Below are 17215 nucleotides of genomic sequence, written 5' to 3'. Positions count from 1 at the left end.
TAAAGGGGCGAGTTGTCCACAAATGGCTTAAATGAACAACTAGGCCTACTAGTCGACTAGAAAAAAAAATGAGTCGGAAGCAGCCCTTATTCCACATATTTTCGAACCAGCAGGCCATTCTGGTATGAAGGTAAATCAGTAGCAAAACTCCAGAGCATGTAGATTTGAAGGGTTCAAAGGAGCCGTTTTATTGGTTGGGACCTAGCCAATGAAATGGGACTCCGATGATGTCACCAAACCCGCGTGCACTGAAACGCTAACATGGCTTAATGCAATGCATTAGACTGATATTAAAAGAAATAAACGATATTATCAAACTCAGTAAACACAATGCTAATAATGCATTCTACAGAAAAGCAATTGAGCACTGAATATGATCGCAACGCGTTTAATTGTTCGTTTTCCTCCCATAGAAAACCAAGAAAACGCTTAATGGACCAACAGTTACAAAATAAAAAAAACAATAACAAAAAACACATAATTCGTTACATTATTAATAAAACACAGGCAGCAAGTTTATTTGCACTGAACACACATTTGCTTTCTTTCGTCATATTCTGTGCTCATCTGCTTTTCTGTAGTATGCATTATTAGCATTGTGTTTACTGAGTTTGATAATATCGTTTATTTCTTTTAATATCAGTCTAATGCATTGCATTAAAGGTGCCATGTGTAAAAATTGAGGTAAAAATATCCCAAAAATGAGCTACACGCATCAAAAGAATGAGAAGAAATAAGGGCGATGATGTCAGTAAAAAAATGTCAAGTTATAGTGCTGCAGAGATATCAACCTAAATTAGCATTAGCATTACTAGCCACGGCCCGACAGGTGTCGTAATACCAGTTTCGGCCATGGGAGGCGGTATGCCGGCAACATAACCACCAGCCAAACATGCAATACACGAATAACTCGCACGGCTTGTGGGCGTACTTGAACCTGATGTCAATCGTGTGGAAAGTAGCCTACAGCCCCACTACTACATTCAAATAAAATCTGATAAAAAAGGAACAGAACCAGAGTAAACATTGGCACTGCTTTCCATCGCTGGAGACAACTAATGGACATGAAAGAAATGAGGTTCGACTCCGAACTTGCAACATTTCTTTTGGATTGGTAAGTAAGATGCTGTTAGTATTTCGTTAGAAGTTTGTTTTATATGTTTGTGTAGTTTTTTCGGGAAGTTAACATAGAAATGTATCGAAGGCTGTTAGATAAACGTATATATAACGTACATAAATACAGTATTGTAATAGTACACACATATAGCACAATCTCTATAGCTCTTTTTTTCTTGCCAACTACGTGACCTATATTATGTTTATTAAATGGCTTTCCTGAGGTAAATCTGACATAATTGTTCTCCAGCTGTGTTATTGACCTCTTCACGCTGATAAAAAACACTGATTGGTCGATATTATGTATGAGGAATACATTTTGGTAAGTTGTAGCCTAACGTTACTGTATCTTTCAGTGTTCGTGTTTTTTTACTATTAGCTAGTAGAGATGATCGGTTCACGTGCGCTAGGGATCTGTCGTGTAACATTTACAAGCGCCAAAACGGTATTTATTGTTTGAATTGCGTGATAAAATTGACAGAATCTGAGAGCTGAGATTTTTTTAATATCATAAGTAACCTGCTCTGTCTAGTTTGTCGGTATCCGTGTCCTCTTTGCTTCACGATTTTTCTGTGCGTGAGAAAATTGATGTGTGGCGTGTGAAAAGTGTTTGCGTGTCTCACGGTTAATGCGTGATAGTTGGAAGCTCTGGTTACGTTGGCGCTAGCTTGGTCAACATCAGCGAATGCTGTCTGTCAAATTAATGTAATTCAAACTAACAATAAAAATGTAATATGAACAAAACGAATATGAACATATTCACTGGTAAAGGTGAAGGGGAGTAGCTTGAAGATATTCATACTCGAGTAGACCAACTCACTTTCTGGAGGTATACTGCCCCCATCTGGTATGGAATGTGGAGTATGAATTTTTTTTATTTTTACACAAGGCACCTTTAAGCCATGTTAGCGTTTCAGTGCACGCGGGTTTGGTGACATCATCGGAGTCCCATTTCATTGGCTAGGTCCCAACCAATAAAACGGCTCCTTTAACAAACCAGTTCACCCGAAGGAAAATTCAATTAAGTGCTAAGCTTTTTGGTACATAGCGACTACCGTAGATGCAACACGCATTTTAAAAAGCGAGGCGCTGGAGAGCATTATTCGTTTGAATGCAAAATACAATTTCACCACTAGATGGGAGAAAATCATACACAATGTCCCTTTAAAAACAACAAAAACAAAACAAAACACATGTCAAAATTCAATTTAATAAATTCTTGAAATAATTTGAAAGCAAGCAATTTTTTACATTTTGTTATGAATGGTAAATGGACTGCATTTATATAGCGCTTTCACAGACCTATGGCCACCAAAGCGCTGTACATATAGCCTCACATTCACCCATTCACACACCGACGGTGGTGTCAGCCAACAAGGTCATCCAGCTCGTCGGGAGCAGCTGGGGTTAGGTGTCTTGCTCATGGACATCTCGACACTTGGTCAGGTGGAACCGGTGATTGAACCACCAACCTTTCGGTTTGTAGACAACCTACATGAACAACTGAGCCACTGCCGCCCCATTGGCGGAACGACATGGAAGCCTCCGTGGACCTACTCGTCCCATGTATATAAAGATAATAAATTCTTCGTTTATGAGGATAAGTCAGATCATTGGCATAGGTATTTGTACACCATTGAGGACATATTTATGAACACACACATGGCAAGACGTCATTTATTTTTTCAGACGTTGTGCAGATTTCAGCATGTCGCCCCATCTTTCACGGGTGTGCAGGGATTCATAGATGTTAGGAGTTCTGTTACTTCCACTTGATTGGTGCCAGTAACCGAGGATGTGCGATCTCCACCGTTCTTGTACTGTCGGGTGAGCAGACCAGAGCACTGGGCTTCAACCGTAGTGGTTCTGCTTTTAATCTCAATGGTGCAAGAATGGTTGGGTGGAACCTCTATCTCCATACTCACTGAGTGCAGGTCAGTGTCAACTTTAGATGACGTTTCAGAATCCTGGTGAGTATAGTCATATTTCACAGAAAGTTTTCCACCTATTTCAACTAATTTAAAAATCGTACCAGAGGCTGAAAACTCCAACGCTCCTCCACCCGCATGCGTACGGCTCGTTAGGATAGATTTTGTTCTGTCGATGCCTTGATCAAACTTCACCACATGTTTGGCTGACTTGCAGTTCTTGTTTTCAGCTGTGACCCGTTTTATCACTTCTATCTTGTCTGGCTTTACCTTTTTTTTGTCTTCACAATTATCAGCTTGAAAATCCTGAACTTTTATGTCATAGTTTACAGTGAGAACTTCAGAACTTTTTATTAATCTGCCTTTGGTCATAAACTTGATACCATTGTCATCTTTAGTAATGTAGTGACCTTTAAAAATGATTATTGGGTGAAATGGAATCTGGCCATTCTTTACATCTGCCCATTTTTTCCACTCTAAAATTTCAAAGTTGTCTTTATTCACTAGAAATGTACGTTCCTCATTATTAGCACATTGTCTCATTTCTGAACTTTTAAGTGCTTTTACCGTAACCTTATTACATATCTTAATTCCAAGAATGTAATAATCATCGTTGTTATGAGGAACTTGAACTGCATCTTCAGGTGGATCTTTTGATACAACCAACTCCAAGTTATGGTTGTAGACAGGGCTCTGGTCCTTCTCTTTCTCAGCTGATCTACGGTTGAAAAGTCCACGACGACGAAGGTGATGACGATGGTTAGAAGAGTCTGCAAGACAAATCCAACAGAAATACACTAACCAAAGACTGATAACTTATTTGTTATTTACAATAATTTTAAATAAAGTATAACTTCACACATGGATTATAGTTTAGTTTAGGAGTTCTGCAGAATGTTGAACACAAGAGCTGAAGGTGAACACACCAGTGATGTTAGAAAGATCCTCTGAATTCCCCCCATCACACAGTGTGCAGATCTGTAGCAGAGCAAAGATGAAGACCACGCTGAAACCCATCATCAGCTTCCGGCTCAGGATCTGGGGAATATCACCAAACATCACGAGAAGAGGAGACTGGTGTACATTAACATCGCTAATAATTTTCTTTCTTTCTTTCTTTCTTTCTTTCTTTCTTTCTTTCTTTCTTTCTTTCTTTCTTTCTTAACATGCAATATATCAAAAGAAGGAAGAGAGCACTATAGTGTGGCAAGTGGTTTGTGGTTTCTCACCCTAAACTATGACATAAAAGGTCAGGATTTAGGTAAAGGTCAGGACAGTAAAAAACGTTGGGTTATTTGTTTAACCCAAACGTTGGGTTACACATATTGGGTCAATATGTTGTGTTATTATCCAAAAATATTGGGTCATTTTTAAAATCGTTGGTTAATTTCTAGAAATAAAGAAAATCTACAATTGAATTGTTACTAGTAAGAATGCAATTGCAGAGCTCTTTAATTCAATTACAGACCTCTGCAATTATACATATCTTTAATTCATTTTTTTAATAATAAAAATTCAATTAGAGAGCTCTGTAATTGAATTCTTACTAGTAAAAATGGAATTACGACTAGTGAAAAGTTATCTTTCACATAGAACTTTAGGTTTTTTATAATGGTTCTTTATCTAATTATAAAGGTTTAGTTTGTGGTTTACCACAAGGAAGTTGTTTGGGTTCTCTTTTCTTTTCAGTTTTTACTAATGATTTGCCCTTAACTGTCAAAAAAGCATCAATGACAATGTTTGCAGATGACTCAACTGTTTACTATGCTTCAGACTCATGTGACAAACTTAATCATGTTCTGTCTAGAGAATTGGATTTGGTGTATAAGTGGGTTAGTGGAAACAAATTAGTCTTAAATATATCCAAAACTAAAAGTATGATCATTGGATCAAAACAAAAATTGATGCTTGCTCGGAATTAAAGTTACATATAGCCAAGCAAAGAATACAACGAGTAGAAAAGGCTAAACTGTTGGGTTTGGTTATTGATAGTAGTCTTTCTTGGACAGAACACATAAATACTATTGTTAATAGAATGGGATGCGGCATTGCATTAACTAAATTTTTTTTGCCATTATGTGAATCAGGAAACTTTAAAAATAGTAACAGAGTCATTAATATTATGTCATTTGTCATACTGCACTGAGGTGTGGTCCTCTGCGTCTAAAAAGGACTTGACAAAAATTCAGGTTGCGCAAAATAAAGCAGCAAGACTTGTTCTGGGCTGCTCAATTAAAACAAGCAGAGATCAGATGTATTCTACTCTCTCATGGCTCACTTTAAACCAAAGAATAACAGTTACTTTAAACACTATGATATATAACACATTGACAATGAAAATGCCTATTTCTCTCTTTAATCAAATAATGTATTGTAACTGTGCACAATCATAACACCAGAAAGGCAAATAACGGTCATATAATGAACCCCTATCCAAAAACGAATTTTATGAAGAAAACATACTCGGTTACTAACGTAACCTCGGTTCTCTCTAGAAGAGGGAACGAGTACTGCGTAAGTATCTTACGCTCGGGGAAAACCTCTTTTCCACGAGATATTGAAGCCAAAAAATTATCCTTATAATTTTGTATTATTGCAAAACGCGTTGCAGCAGCATGCGGCCATGGGCGAGACAGCTCGCGCGGCCATTGGCTGCTCTGCGGCAACTGCATCAGCCTCTTTGCGCCCTCTGCGTCACATCCCGCCGAAACGGGCGTGGCTTAGCCCTATAAAGGAAGGCTCGGGACAGCTGATCCCTGGTTTTTCATCGCCGAAGCGAACCAGAGTGTGTTGCATGCACGGCAAGATACGCAGTACTCGTTCCCTCTTCTAGAGAGAACCGAGGTTACGTTAGTAACCGAGTACGTTCTCTTATGAGAGGTCTCTCGTACTGCGTATCTTACGCTAGGGGACCCAATGCAAAGCGCCATGCGTGCTGGGATCAAACACCAAAAAACCTGAGGGCGAAGCCCAGGAATTACAGTGCACAATCACCAGAGGGACTCACAGAGAGTCCTGGAAAAGGAGGGGAATCCCTCTATCCATATACAGCAGCGTCATAGACGCAAAAGTCAACATGACATCACACAGACAGGGCGGAACTGGCCTAAACTGATGTAGGAAATGTGGGTCTTACCTCGAGCGTGGAGGGGGCTCTGCCCTTATCCAACAGCTCTTGTAGGAAGGAGAGAACCTCCGTCACCCCACAGTTGAAGGGTGAAAAGCCCCGAGCTGTGCACCAGCCAGAGAATACCGACCACTTCGAGGGATAGAGCCGTCTGGTAGACGGAGCTCAAGCCTGGTGTGATAGTATTTAGCACTCCCTCTGAGAGGTCAGCGGGTACCCATTGAGCGCCCATACATGAAGGGACCACAGCTCCGGGTGAGGGTGCCAAATCGAGCCCTTTGGCCTGGGAAAGGAGGTCCCTCCTCAATGGCACTGGCCATGGGACAGTGTCTGCTAACTGCATCAGAACTGGGAACCACGGTTGGTTCTTCCAGAGCGGCGCTACGAGCAGCACTGAGCATTTTACTTCCCTGATCCGTTCTATCACCTGAGGCAGGAGAGAGACGGGGGGAAAAGCATAGAGCGGGCAGCGCGGCCACGCTTGGGCCAGCGCACTTTTGCTCTTGGAAAAGAACACAGGGCAGTGAGCGTTTTCATGAGACGCGAACAGGTCCACTTCCGCTCTGCCGAATCTCTCCCACAACAGTTGGACTGTTTGCGGGTGTAGAGACCATTCGCTCGCCGGAATGTAGTTCCTGGAAAGTCTGTCTGGCCCCAAATTCTGTAGTCCAGGCACGTGCACTGCTCTCAACGAGCACAGGTTGTGCTGAGCCCATTCCAGGAGGCGTTTAGCCAGCCTGTATAAGTTTCGGGATCTGAGACCGCCTTGGCGATTTATGTAGGACACCACTGACATGTTGTCCGAGCAGACTAAGACGTGGTGGCCCTTTATCTGAGGGCGAAAACGCGTCAGCGCGTTGTCCACTGCCAACATTTCCAGGCAGTTGATTTGTTGGGGCTTTTCCCGTTCTGACCACTGGCCGAAGAACAGTCTGCCCTCGAGCAGCGCTCCCCATCCCGAGGTGGAGGCGTCCGTCAACACCACTTTCACCCTCGAGGAAGTCCCCAGGCTTACACCTGAGTGGTACCAGTCGTTTGCTTTCCAAGGTCTCAGAGCTGAAAAGCAATCTGATTGACCTTGAGACGAAGCTGACCGGATGCCCACGCTCTGCGCGATACCCGCACTTTCAACCAGAACTGCAGAGGGCGCATGCGGAGCAAGCCCAGCTGAAGAACTGATGATGCTGAGGCCATGAGACCAAGCATCCTTTGAAACTGCCTGAGCGGGACGGTCGCGCTGCAGCGGGAAGAGCTCGCTGCGCGCTGAATGTCTAGCACGTGCTGTGATGACAGCCGTGCTATCATAGACTGCGAGTCCAGAACTGTGCCCAGAAACGACATCGTTTGACTGGGGTTCAGAGAGCTCTTCGCCCAATTGACTCTGAGACCTAGATTCTCGAGGTGATCGAGTAAAATGGTCCTGTGCTCCACGAGCTCTGAGCGTGATTGAGCTAGAAATAGTCCAAATAGTTCAGCACTCGTATGCCTCGGAGTCTGAGGGGTGCGAGCGCTGCGTCCATGCACCTCGTAAATGTACGGGGTGCTAGGGACAAACCGAACGGTAGGACTGTGTACTGATAGGCCTGGTCCTTGAAGGTGAATCTCAAGTATCGCCTGTGACGTGACGCTATCTGTATTTGAAAATACGCGTCTCCTCTGCGAGTCTGCGCAAGGATTTTTCTGGTCGTGAGCATTTTGAAACTGCGTTTCGCCAATGCTTTGTTTAGCTGTCTTAGACCTAGTATGGGTCTGAGACCCCCGTCTTTTTTTTTTTCGGTACCAGGAAGTATCTGCTGTACAGCCCCTCTCCGCTTTGAGCTTGAGATAAAGGCTCTATAGCCCCTTTGCTCAACAGTTTTGATATTTCGGCTCGAAGTAGGTGCTACTTCTGAAGTCACCGTGGTTTCGACGCGCGCTGTGAAGCGGCGAGGGCGTCGACAAAACTGTAGCGAATAGCCTCCTTTTATAATGTCTAGCACCCACTCCGAAACCCCTGGAAGCGCTGCCCACGCATCTGCATGGTTGGCTAGGGGTTGGATGCGAAGCGCACTCTGCTCGCTGGGCGACAGAAGCGCTTTGGTGTGCTGAGATATAGGCGTCATGCCTGTGACATTTGAGGCGGGGAGCGCGCTGATCGCAGCGGGCAGAATGCTCGCTCTCGACCCCGCTGCGGTGTTTAACCGAGTGGGGGAGGGCTGAGCGAGTCCCGTAGGACTCATAATGTCTGTGAGTAAGTGTGGGCGCGGAGGAGCGGGCACATTTACTGCTTTGGACGCGCTGTCTGCCTGGGCAGAGCGAGCGCGCGCAAGTTTCGTTTTTACAGAAACCGTGCGACATGCATAACAGTGTTTGTGGGCACTGGGCAGTGGGCACGTTTACTATGTTGGGTGCGCGATCGACCTGAGTCGATTTTGTGAGCGCGGGCCCTGTGTGAAGGGCTGTGCTTGTGCGTAGGGATGGGCACTGGACAGTGGGCATCTGCTCTCACTTATAAGACCATCGGCCGTGGCCGTTAGAATTTTCAGAATGCCCGCGCTCGACCGACCCCGCTGCGGTGTTTAACCGAGCGAGGGAGGGCTGGGCGAGTCCCGTAGGACATATAATGTCTGTGAGTAAGTGTGGGCGCAGGGGAGCGGGCACATTTACTGCTTTGAGCACACTGTCTGCCTGAGCAGAGCGAATGCGCACAGGTTTCGTTTTTACAGAAACCGTGAGACATGCAGAACATAGTTTGTGTGGGCAATGGGCAGTGGGCACGTTTACTATGTTGTGTGCGAGTCGATTTTATGAGCGCGGGCCCTGTGTGGGAACTGACAGAGCGAGCATTTGACGGCATAATTTTTTTTTCTGCCGGTAGACCCGGGATTCGAACACAGGTCTCTCGCGCGAAAGCCTGAGAATCTGCCACTGGGCCACAGGGGAAGACACATTGGCATTCAGTTAGCGCGAGTATTATCCACGCTGGCGTTTGTTTGCAGGAGTGCGGGTAGCACAACAGGCTTACTCACTGCAATACTGACATTTTCAGTCGCCTGAAAAGTGCCAGAATGTGTGAAGAGTGGAATCGGCTGCAAAATGCACATCTGCAGTCGCCTTCAGGGAACTGAGGAGGAGCAGCCTCCAGGAGGAGCAGCCTCGGAGAAGGATGCCAGGTGAGTCCTCAGAGTCACCATAGGCAATTGGCTCGCAGTAAGGGCAGTCGCCGTCAGCAAGCGCGAGAGCTGCGTGATCCTCAGGAAAGGGAGGCGTCTTGAAAAAGACGCCCGGCTCTTTTAGTGCAATGAGAGTGTGTGTCGCGGCGGCGAGCACACATACATACACAAAACACAGTAGCAGAGAAAAGGATATAGGTGCCGGATAGCGCAGCGGGAGAGGCAGTAGAAGGCGGCGTGCCCAGCAGCTTCAGATGATGGCTCGTCCCGCTGAAAGGCTTCTTCAGACGGCGCAGCTTCTCTCGGGATCCAACGATGCGTGAGCTTCGCTGAAGAGATGAAAAATCAGGGATCAGCTGTCCCGAGCCTTCCTTTATAGGGCTAGGCCATGCCCGTTTCGGCGGGACGTGACGCAGAGGGCGTGAAGCGCCCTCATTGGTCTGACGTCACCTCAGGCCTCGCTCGGTAGGCTGATGCAGTTGCCGCAGAGCAGCCAATGGGCGCGGCCAGATTTCGCCACTGAGTCACAGGGGGAAATGACATAAGCTTTCAGTTAGCGTGAGCATATAAGAGAGCGTCGTGCGAGTCACGCGGGGAGCACCGGCGTGGGCTCATATCAGTGATGCGCGGGTTGATCCGAAATGAGCGGGTGCCTGCAATCACCCGCGGTTACGAGTCATCCAAAAATATCGCGGTCGGTCGGGTCGTTTGAAATAAAGATGCCAATTAAACCTTTGTAATTTACAAAAAAGCTGAACAAAAAAGCTATCTTGGTTCCGAATGCTGTAACTTTGATTACCTTATGCTCCCCTAAGAAGTACATCATCTTCTCACTAACTCCAACTTAGACTTTTTAGGCCTGTCTGAATTGTGGTTACATAACAATTCTCCATCTGCTGCATTACATGTACCAGGGTATAATATCTTTAGACGGGACAGATCTGAGGGAAGAGGGGGAGGGGTCATGATTTACATAAAAGATCACATCAACTGTCATCAGATATGTTGGCCTCTTGACCATGATTTAGAGTGTATTGGGTTGAATATAGTGCTTTCATCTGAAATGTCTTTTGTGCTCATTGTTGCATATCGTCCCCCCTCCTCTAATAATGACTTTTATATCACTTTTAAAAAGCTACTTCAAGCCTGTGATTTTAAAACTGAGGTAATATTACTTGGTGATCTAAACTGTAACTGGCTAAATAAGACTAATAGGAAACCCCTTAAGCAGATCACAGATAGTCTAGATTTTACCCAATTGTTGGAAGGTCCTACTAGAATAACCACATCATCTCAGACACAGATAGACTTAATATTCAGTAACAAGCCTGAACGAATTGTGAAAAAAACATTTAATTTTATTACTGGACTGTCTGACCATAATCTGACATTACTGTCAAGAAAACTTACAAAAAAGCGCTTTCATCATTCTAATAAACTTGTGGAGCAACTCAGGATTTCAAAGGGCAGTACAGCAGACTAAATGGACAAATATACTTACTGGGAACAACATAGAAGTTGTTAGCAAGACGTTTGTCACCAAGTTACAAAGTCTAGTTAAGGAGTTCACTAGAAAGGTAAAAGGAAAGAAAAAAACAAATGCACTCCCTTGGCTTAATATTGAAATATTTAATCTGATGAAAGAAAGAGATTCTGCTAAAAAAAAAATCATTAAAAACCAAGTTAAATAGTGATAGGCATAGGTTCACTTCATTACGTAATCAAGTAGTTAAAAACTACTAAAGCTAAAGCCAATTTTTTTATAACAATTATTAAGGAAGGAAAGGGTAACACAAAGCTGATCTGGGAACAGATTAAGAATGTGATGGGAATTAGCCACAGGCTTAGAAAACAGTTAGAGTTGAACCTGAATGGTAAATTAACACAGGATCCAGCACAAATAGCTGTAGCTTTTAATGAATATTTTATCAATTCTGTGGATGAAATCGCACAGAATGTCCCTCTAACAACGGGAGATATCGTTAAAATAGATGAAAGTAAGCCTTCTTTTAGTATTCAACCTATCTCTGAAATTAAAACCCAGGCAATTATTAATTCTCTTAAAATTTCAACAGCAAAAGATATTTATGGAATGGATTCTAAAATGCTTAAATCCCTGAATGAACATCTAGCCTACCCTATTACAGAAATTGTTAACCAGTCAGTTCTACAGGGGATATTTCCAACTACCTGGAAGACTGCAATTGTAACTCCCATATTTAAGTCAAATGACCCTTTGAACATAGTTAACTACCGTCCAATCAGTCTTCTACCTGTGGTTTCTAAGGTTGTTGAAAAATGTGTATCAGAGCAGCTTGTTTCTTTTTTAAATAATAGTCCATTTACTCTTCATCCGATGCAGTTTGGCTTCAGGGCCCATCACTCTGCAAAAACAGCAAACTGTTTATTTTTAGAGACTGTACGAGCAATGGTTGACAAGGGAGGTGTTGTTGGCGCTGTGTTTTTAGACCTTCGTAAAGCTTTTGACACAGTCAACCATCAGGTCCTTATTGCCAAACTCTCTACTTTTAATTTCTCCACTTCTGCAATTAAATGGTTTGAGTCATATTTAACTGGTAGAACTCAATATGTTTCTGTGAACAACCATTGTTCATTAGCTCTTAATCTATGCACAGGGGTACCACAAGGATCGTTACTTGGCCCACTTTTGTTTAGTCTATATATCAATGATCTGCCATCAGTTTGCCTTGAAATCAATACATTAATGTATGCAGATGACACTGTAATTTATGCGCATGCCAAGACAAAACATCTGGCTGCTGCCAAACTGACCATAGCTATGGATAAGATCACCAATTGGCTAAATTGTTCATGCCTTCAACTAAATCTAGACAAAACTGTGTGAATGTTTTTAACAAAGAGACAATTTAACATTGTGCCAAATATAACGATTTTAGGTCAAAACATTAGTATTGTGATACAATTTAAGTATTTGGGCGTCATTATTGACTCTAATCTTTCTTTTAAAGCACATATTAAGAAAGTATGCAATAGGGTCAAGTTCAGCTTAGCTAATTTTAGATATATTAGAAATGCACTTACTTTTAATGCTGCCAAATTATTTATGGATGCCATGATTATGTCACATCTAACATATTGTCTGACAAGTTGGGGACAAACTAACAGTTTATCATTTAAGCCATTAGCTATTCTTTATAAAAAAAACTCTCAAAGTTCTGGACCAGAAGCCTAACAGTTCACATCATTGCATTATTCTTAAAAACCATAAACTGTTAAGCTGGGAAGATATCATCAAATATAAAAACATCTGTCTGGTCTACAAAATTTTGCATAATACCGCTCCTGCTCATTTTAATTCATTTGTAATTCGACGTAATAATAGCAGTCAGATCACCAGAAGCACCACACGAGGTGACCTTCTAATCCCATTCAGGAAAAGCACATTTGGTCAATTATCGTTTTCTGTTACAGCAATACAAAACTGGAACTCACTGCCCACTATAATCAAAGACATACATACGTATTCTACCTTTACTACACACCTTAAAAACTGTCTGTCCGACAATTATAACTGCACACATTAATCTGAAAGTTGTGATGTGTATCTGATGTGACATGGTCATGTTGCTGCCATTAGATTTTTTTGTGTGTGTGTGTGTTATTATTGTGTATGTCGTTTTGTACTGTTTTAATGCATGAACTGCTTATATGTCTTTGCAATTTCTGCTTGTTTGTTTGTGCTTGTCTCAATTGTGTGCCACACGTTTGTATGTCTTATTCTCTCTTGCTTATCCCTGTTGTAAATATAATTGTATTGTTTTTTATTTGATGTATGCCTTCTAACAACTGGCTGGGGACTACAGTTGGAAATTAGCCGTAGAGGCTAAAGCTGTTCTTTTTATTAAAAGGGATTGTCCACACTATTATTAACTAATAAACTCAAACTCAAATAATCAATAGGCCTAGCTCAAGTTGACAGTTGTCTTGTTGAATTTCGCCAAATTTAACTTTAACTTTAGATAATAAAATGCATGTGTAACAGCTAAAAATAGCTCCTCAGTGCTGTGTAGCTTTACCCTCTATCTAAACTCTGTTACCATGTTCACCGGGAACTTTACCTGCACGTTTTTTTCGCGTTTTGTTTGTTGTTATATTCTCCACCTATGTTTACTGATTTCTTTATATTGTATCTGTGTGTGTCGTACACACTTGTTGTGTGTGCGTGTGCGTTATAGTTTTGTGTCTGCATTGCAGTACAGTTGTAAGAAGGAGTTGTTTGAGTGTATGAGTGTTACTCTGTTTATCTGTAAACAAGACGTTATAAAACGTACTCGGTTACTAACGTAACCTCGGTTCTCTCTAGAAGAGGGAACGAGTACTGCGTTTTATCAAAACGCTACGGGAAAAGTCTCTTTTCACGAAACACTGAAGCAAAAATTATCCTTTAATTTTTCATATATGTAAAACGCGTTGCGGCAGCAGCAGACAGCTGAAGCAAGACGGCTTGTCTGCTCATTGGCTGCTCTGCGGCAACTGCATAAGCCTATCGAGCGCAGGCTGATGCAACATCAGACCAATGAGGGCGCTTCGCGCCCTCCTCGCCACTTCCCGCCGAGACGGGCGTGGCTTACCTCTATAAAAGGAGCTCGAGAAGGCTGATTCACTTGATTTTGATCGCCGAAGCGAACCAGAGTGAACCAAACGCACGACAAGGGAACGCAGTACTCGTTCCCTCTTCTAGAGAGAACCGAGGTTACGTTAGTAACCGAGTACGTTCTCTTACGAGAGTTCTCTCGTACTGCGTTTTATCAAAACGCTACGGGAACCCCTTGCAAAACGCTGTGCGTGCTGGGATAAAAACACTGATCACCGGAAGCCATTTCAGGCATACAGTGCATAATCACCAGATAGACTCACACAGAGTCAGGGAATAAGGGGGGGAAGCCTTAATTCCCTATACTGTAGCGTCCGCAGGCTTAACATGACCTCACAGGGAGAGTCTAAAGACAGGAGGGGTTTCCTCCGTCCTTATATAGACATGTCCACAGACGCGAATATGACATCACATAGCCAGGGTAGGGAGCCTGCACTAATGTGGGAAAATGTGGGTCTTACACAGTTCTGCCCAGTATAGTCGGTAGCGCATTGCGCCTGTAATTAGATTACACCGACAAAAGCTTAGCCTGTAAGGCGGGAACCTCTAGGTTATAAAACCTGATAAATGTAGACGGAGAGGCCCAGCCTGCCGCCGTACATATATCCTGTAAGGAAATCCCGCTGGACCAAGCCCACGAGGAGGCAACGCCTCTCGTAGAGTGCGCTCTGACTCCCAACGGGCATTGAATGCCCTTGGCAGTATAAGCCAGCGCTATGGCGTCAACTATCCATCTGGATAGACTTTGTTTCGAAACAGCCGTTCCTTTGGAACGTCCGCTGAACGAGACAAAGAGCTGCTCTGTCTGTCTAAAGGCAGCAGAGCGGGACATATAAGTTCTTAAAGCCCTAACAGGGCAAAGAAAACTCGAGTCCCCTTCCTCACTCGACGCCGGCAGGGCAGCCAGGGAAATGACCTGAGCCCGAAAAGGCGTGTTGAGGGATTTCGGCACATAGCCGTGCTTAGCTTTGAGTATGACTTTAGAGTCATTAGGACCAAACTCTAAGCACGTCGGGCTCACGGAGAGCGCGTGCAGATCGCCTATGCGCTTCACTGAAGCGAGAGCCATCAAAAACACTGTTTTGAAAGACAAATGTTTGAGGCTGATTGACTGGATAGGCTCGAAAGGGGCACCTTTCATGGCCGCCAGAACCGTAGAAAGGTCCCACATAGGGACTGACGGAGGTCTGGGTGGATTCAGTCTCCTAGCTCCCCTGAGGAAGCGGATGACTAAATCATTACTTCCTAGTGACTGACCCAGCGTTGAACCGGAGAACGCTGAAATAGCCGCCACATACACTTTGAGCGTGGAAGGGGATCTGCCCTTATCCAACAGCTCTTGTAGGAAGGAGAGAACCTCCGTTACCTCACATTCGAGGGGTGAAAGGCTCCTAGCTGTACACCAGCCGGAGAAAACCGACCACTTTGAAGCGTAGAGTCGCCTGGTCGACGGCGCTCTAGCCTCCGTGATGGTATTCATGACTCCCTCTGCGAGACCAACGGGTATCCGTTGAGCGCCCACACATGAAGGGACCATAGTTCCGGGTGTGGGTGCCAGATCGAGCCCCTGGCCTGCAAGAGGAGATCTCTCCTCAACGGCACTGGCCATGGAGCGATGTCTGCTAACTGCATCAGAACTGGGAACCATGCCTGGTTCTTCCAGAGCGGTGCTACAAGCAGCACTGGGCATTTCGTTTTCCTGACCCGTTCCAACACCTGAGGCAGGAGGGAGACGGGGGGAAAAGCGTATAGCGGGCAGCGCGGCCACCTTTGGGACAGCGCGCTGTCGGTCTTTGAAAAGAATGCGGGACAGTGAGCGTTTTCGCGGGACGCGAATAGGTCCACCTCCGCTTTGCCGAATCTCTCCCACAACAGCCGGACTGTTTGTGGGTGTAGAGACCATTCGCCCGTAGGAACGTTGTTCCTGGACAGTCTGTCCGGGCCCACATTCAGCAGCCCGGGCACATGTACTGCTCTCAGCGAGCGTAGGTTGTGCTGAGCCCATAGCAGGAGGCGTTTCGCCAGCCTGTGCAGGGGTTTGGAATTCAGACCGCCCTGGCGATTTATGTAGGACACCACTGCCATGTTGTCCGAACGGACTATGACGTGTTGGTCCTTGATGTGGGGACAAAAACACGTCAGCGCGTTGTGCACTGCCAGCATTTCTAGGCAGTTTATGTGTTGGAGCTTTTCCCGTTCCGACCATAGGCCGAAGGACGGTCTGCCCTTGAGCAGCGCTCCCCATCCCGAGGTGGATGCGTCCGTAGACACCATCCTCACCCTCGAGGAAGTCCCCAGGCTTACACCTGATTGGTACCAGTCGTTCGCCATCCAAGGCACCAGGGCTGTGACACAGTCCTGATCGACCTTGAGGCGTAGATGACCGGACACCCACGCTCTGCGCGGAACCCGCGCTTTCAACCAGAACTGCAGCGGGCGCATGCGGAGCAAGCCCAGCCGGAGAACTGACGATGCTGAGGCCATGAGACCCAGCATCCTTTGAAATTTTCTGAGCGGGGTAAAAGCGCCGCGGCAGAAAGACATCGCCGCGCGCTGAATGTTCAGCACGCGCTGTGGCGACAGCCGCGCTGTCATAGACTGTGAGTCCAGAACTATACCCAGAAACGGAATCGTTTGGCTGGGGTTCAGTGAACTCTTCACCCAATTGACCGTGATACCAAGATTCTCGAGGTGATCGAGTAAGATGGCTCTGTGCTCTATGAGCTGAGATCGTGATTGGGCTAGGATCAACCAGTCGTCCAAATAGTTCAGCACTCGCATGCCTCTGAGTCTGAGAGGAGCGAGCGCTGCGTCCATGCATTTCGTAAAAGTACGAGGTGCCAGGGACAAGCCGAAAGGCAGGACTGTATACTGGTATGTCTGACCCTCGAAAGCGAATCTCAAGAATCGCCTGTGATGTGACGCTATCTGTATTTGAAAATACGCGTCCTTCAGATCTATCGACATGAACCAGTCTTCTCGGCGAACATGCGCGAGAATTTTGCTGGTTGTGAGCATTTTGAAACGGCGTTTCACTAATACTCTGTTCAGTCGTCTTAGATCCAGAATGGGTCTGATACCGCCGTCCTTTTTGGGGACTAGAAAGTATCTGCTGTATATCCCCTGTTCGCTTTGAACTCGGGGAACAAGCTCTATCGCCCCTTTGCTTATCAGTTTTGATATTTCGGCGCGAAGTAGGTGTGCTACATTCAGCGGTACCGAAGTTTCGACGCGCGCTGTGAAGCGCGGAGGGCGT

At 44.9% G+C, this 17215-nt stretch overlaps 1 protein-coding gene across 3 annotated transcripts in view; it reads right to left on the bottom strand.

Annotated features, from left to right (window-relative positions):
* Positions 1-2306: 2306 nt before the first annotated feature.
* The window catches only part of LOC308700795 (uncharacterized protein), a 46708-nt gene continuing 31799 nt past the window's right edge, over positions 2307-17215 (bottom strand). For all 3 annotated transcript variants that reach the window (XM_081382581.1, XM_081382580.1, XM_081382582.1), the window contains 2 exons: positions 3971-4082; positions 2307-3814 (listed from right to left, as the gene is read on the bottom strand). In XM_081382581.1, coding sequence (XP_081238707.1) covers positions 2820-3814; positions 3971-4082 — 1107 coding nt within the window. In that variant the 3' untranslated portion in view covers positions 2307-2819. The remainder of the gene's footprint in view (positions 3815-3970; positions 4083-17215) is intronic.

Source organism: Scardinius erythrophthalmus (assembly GCF_964197995.2).
Source record: "Scardinius erythrophthalmus genome assembly, chromosome: 13".
Classification (NCBI taxonomy): Eukaryota; Metazoa; Chordata; class Actinopteri; order Cypriniformes; family Leuciscidae; genus Scardinius; species Scardinius erythrophthalmus.
Note: the sequence above shows the minus strand (reverse complement) of the source record. Positions and strands in the feature narration are given on the sequence as shown.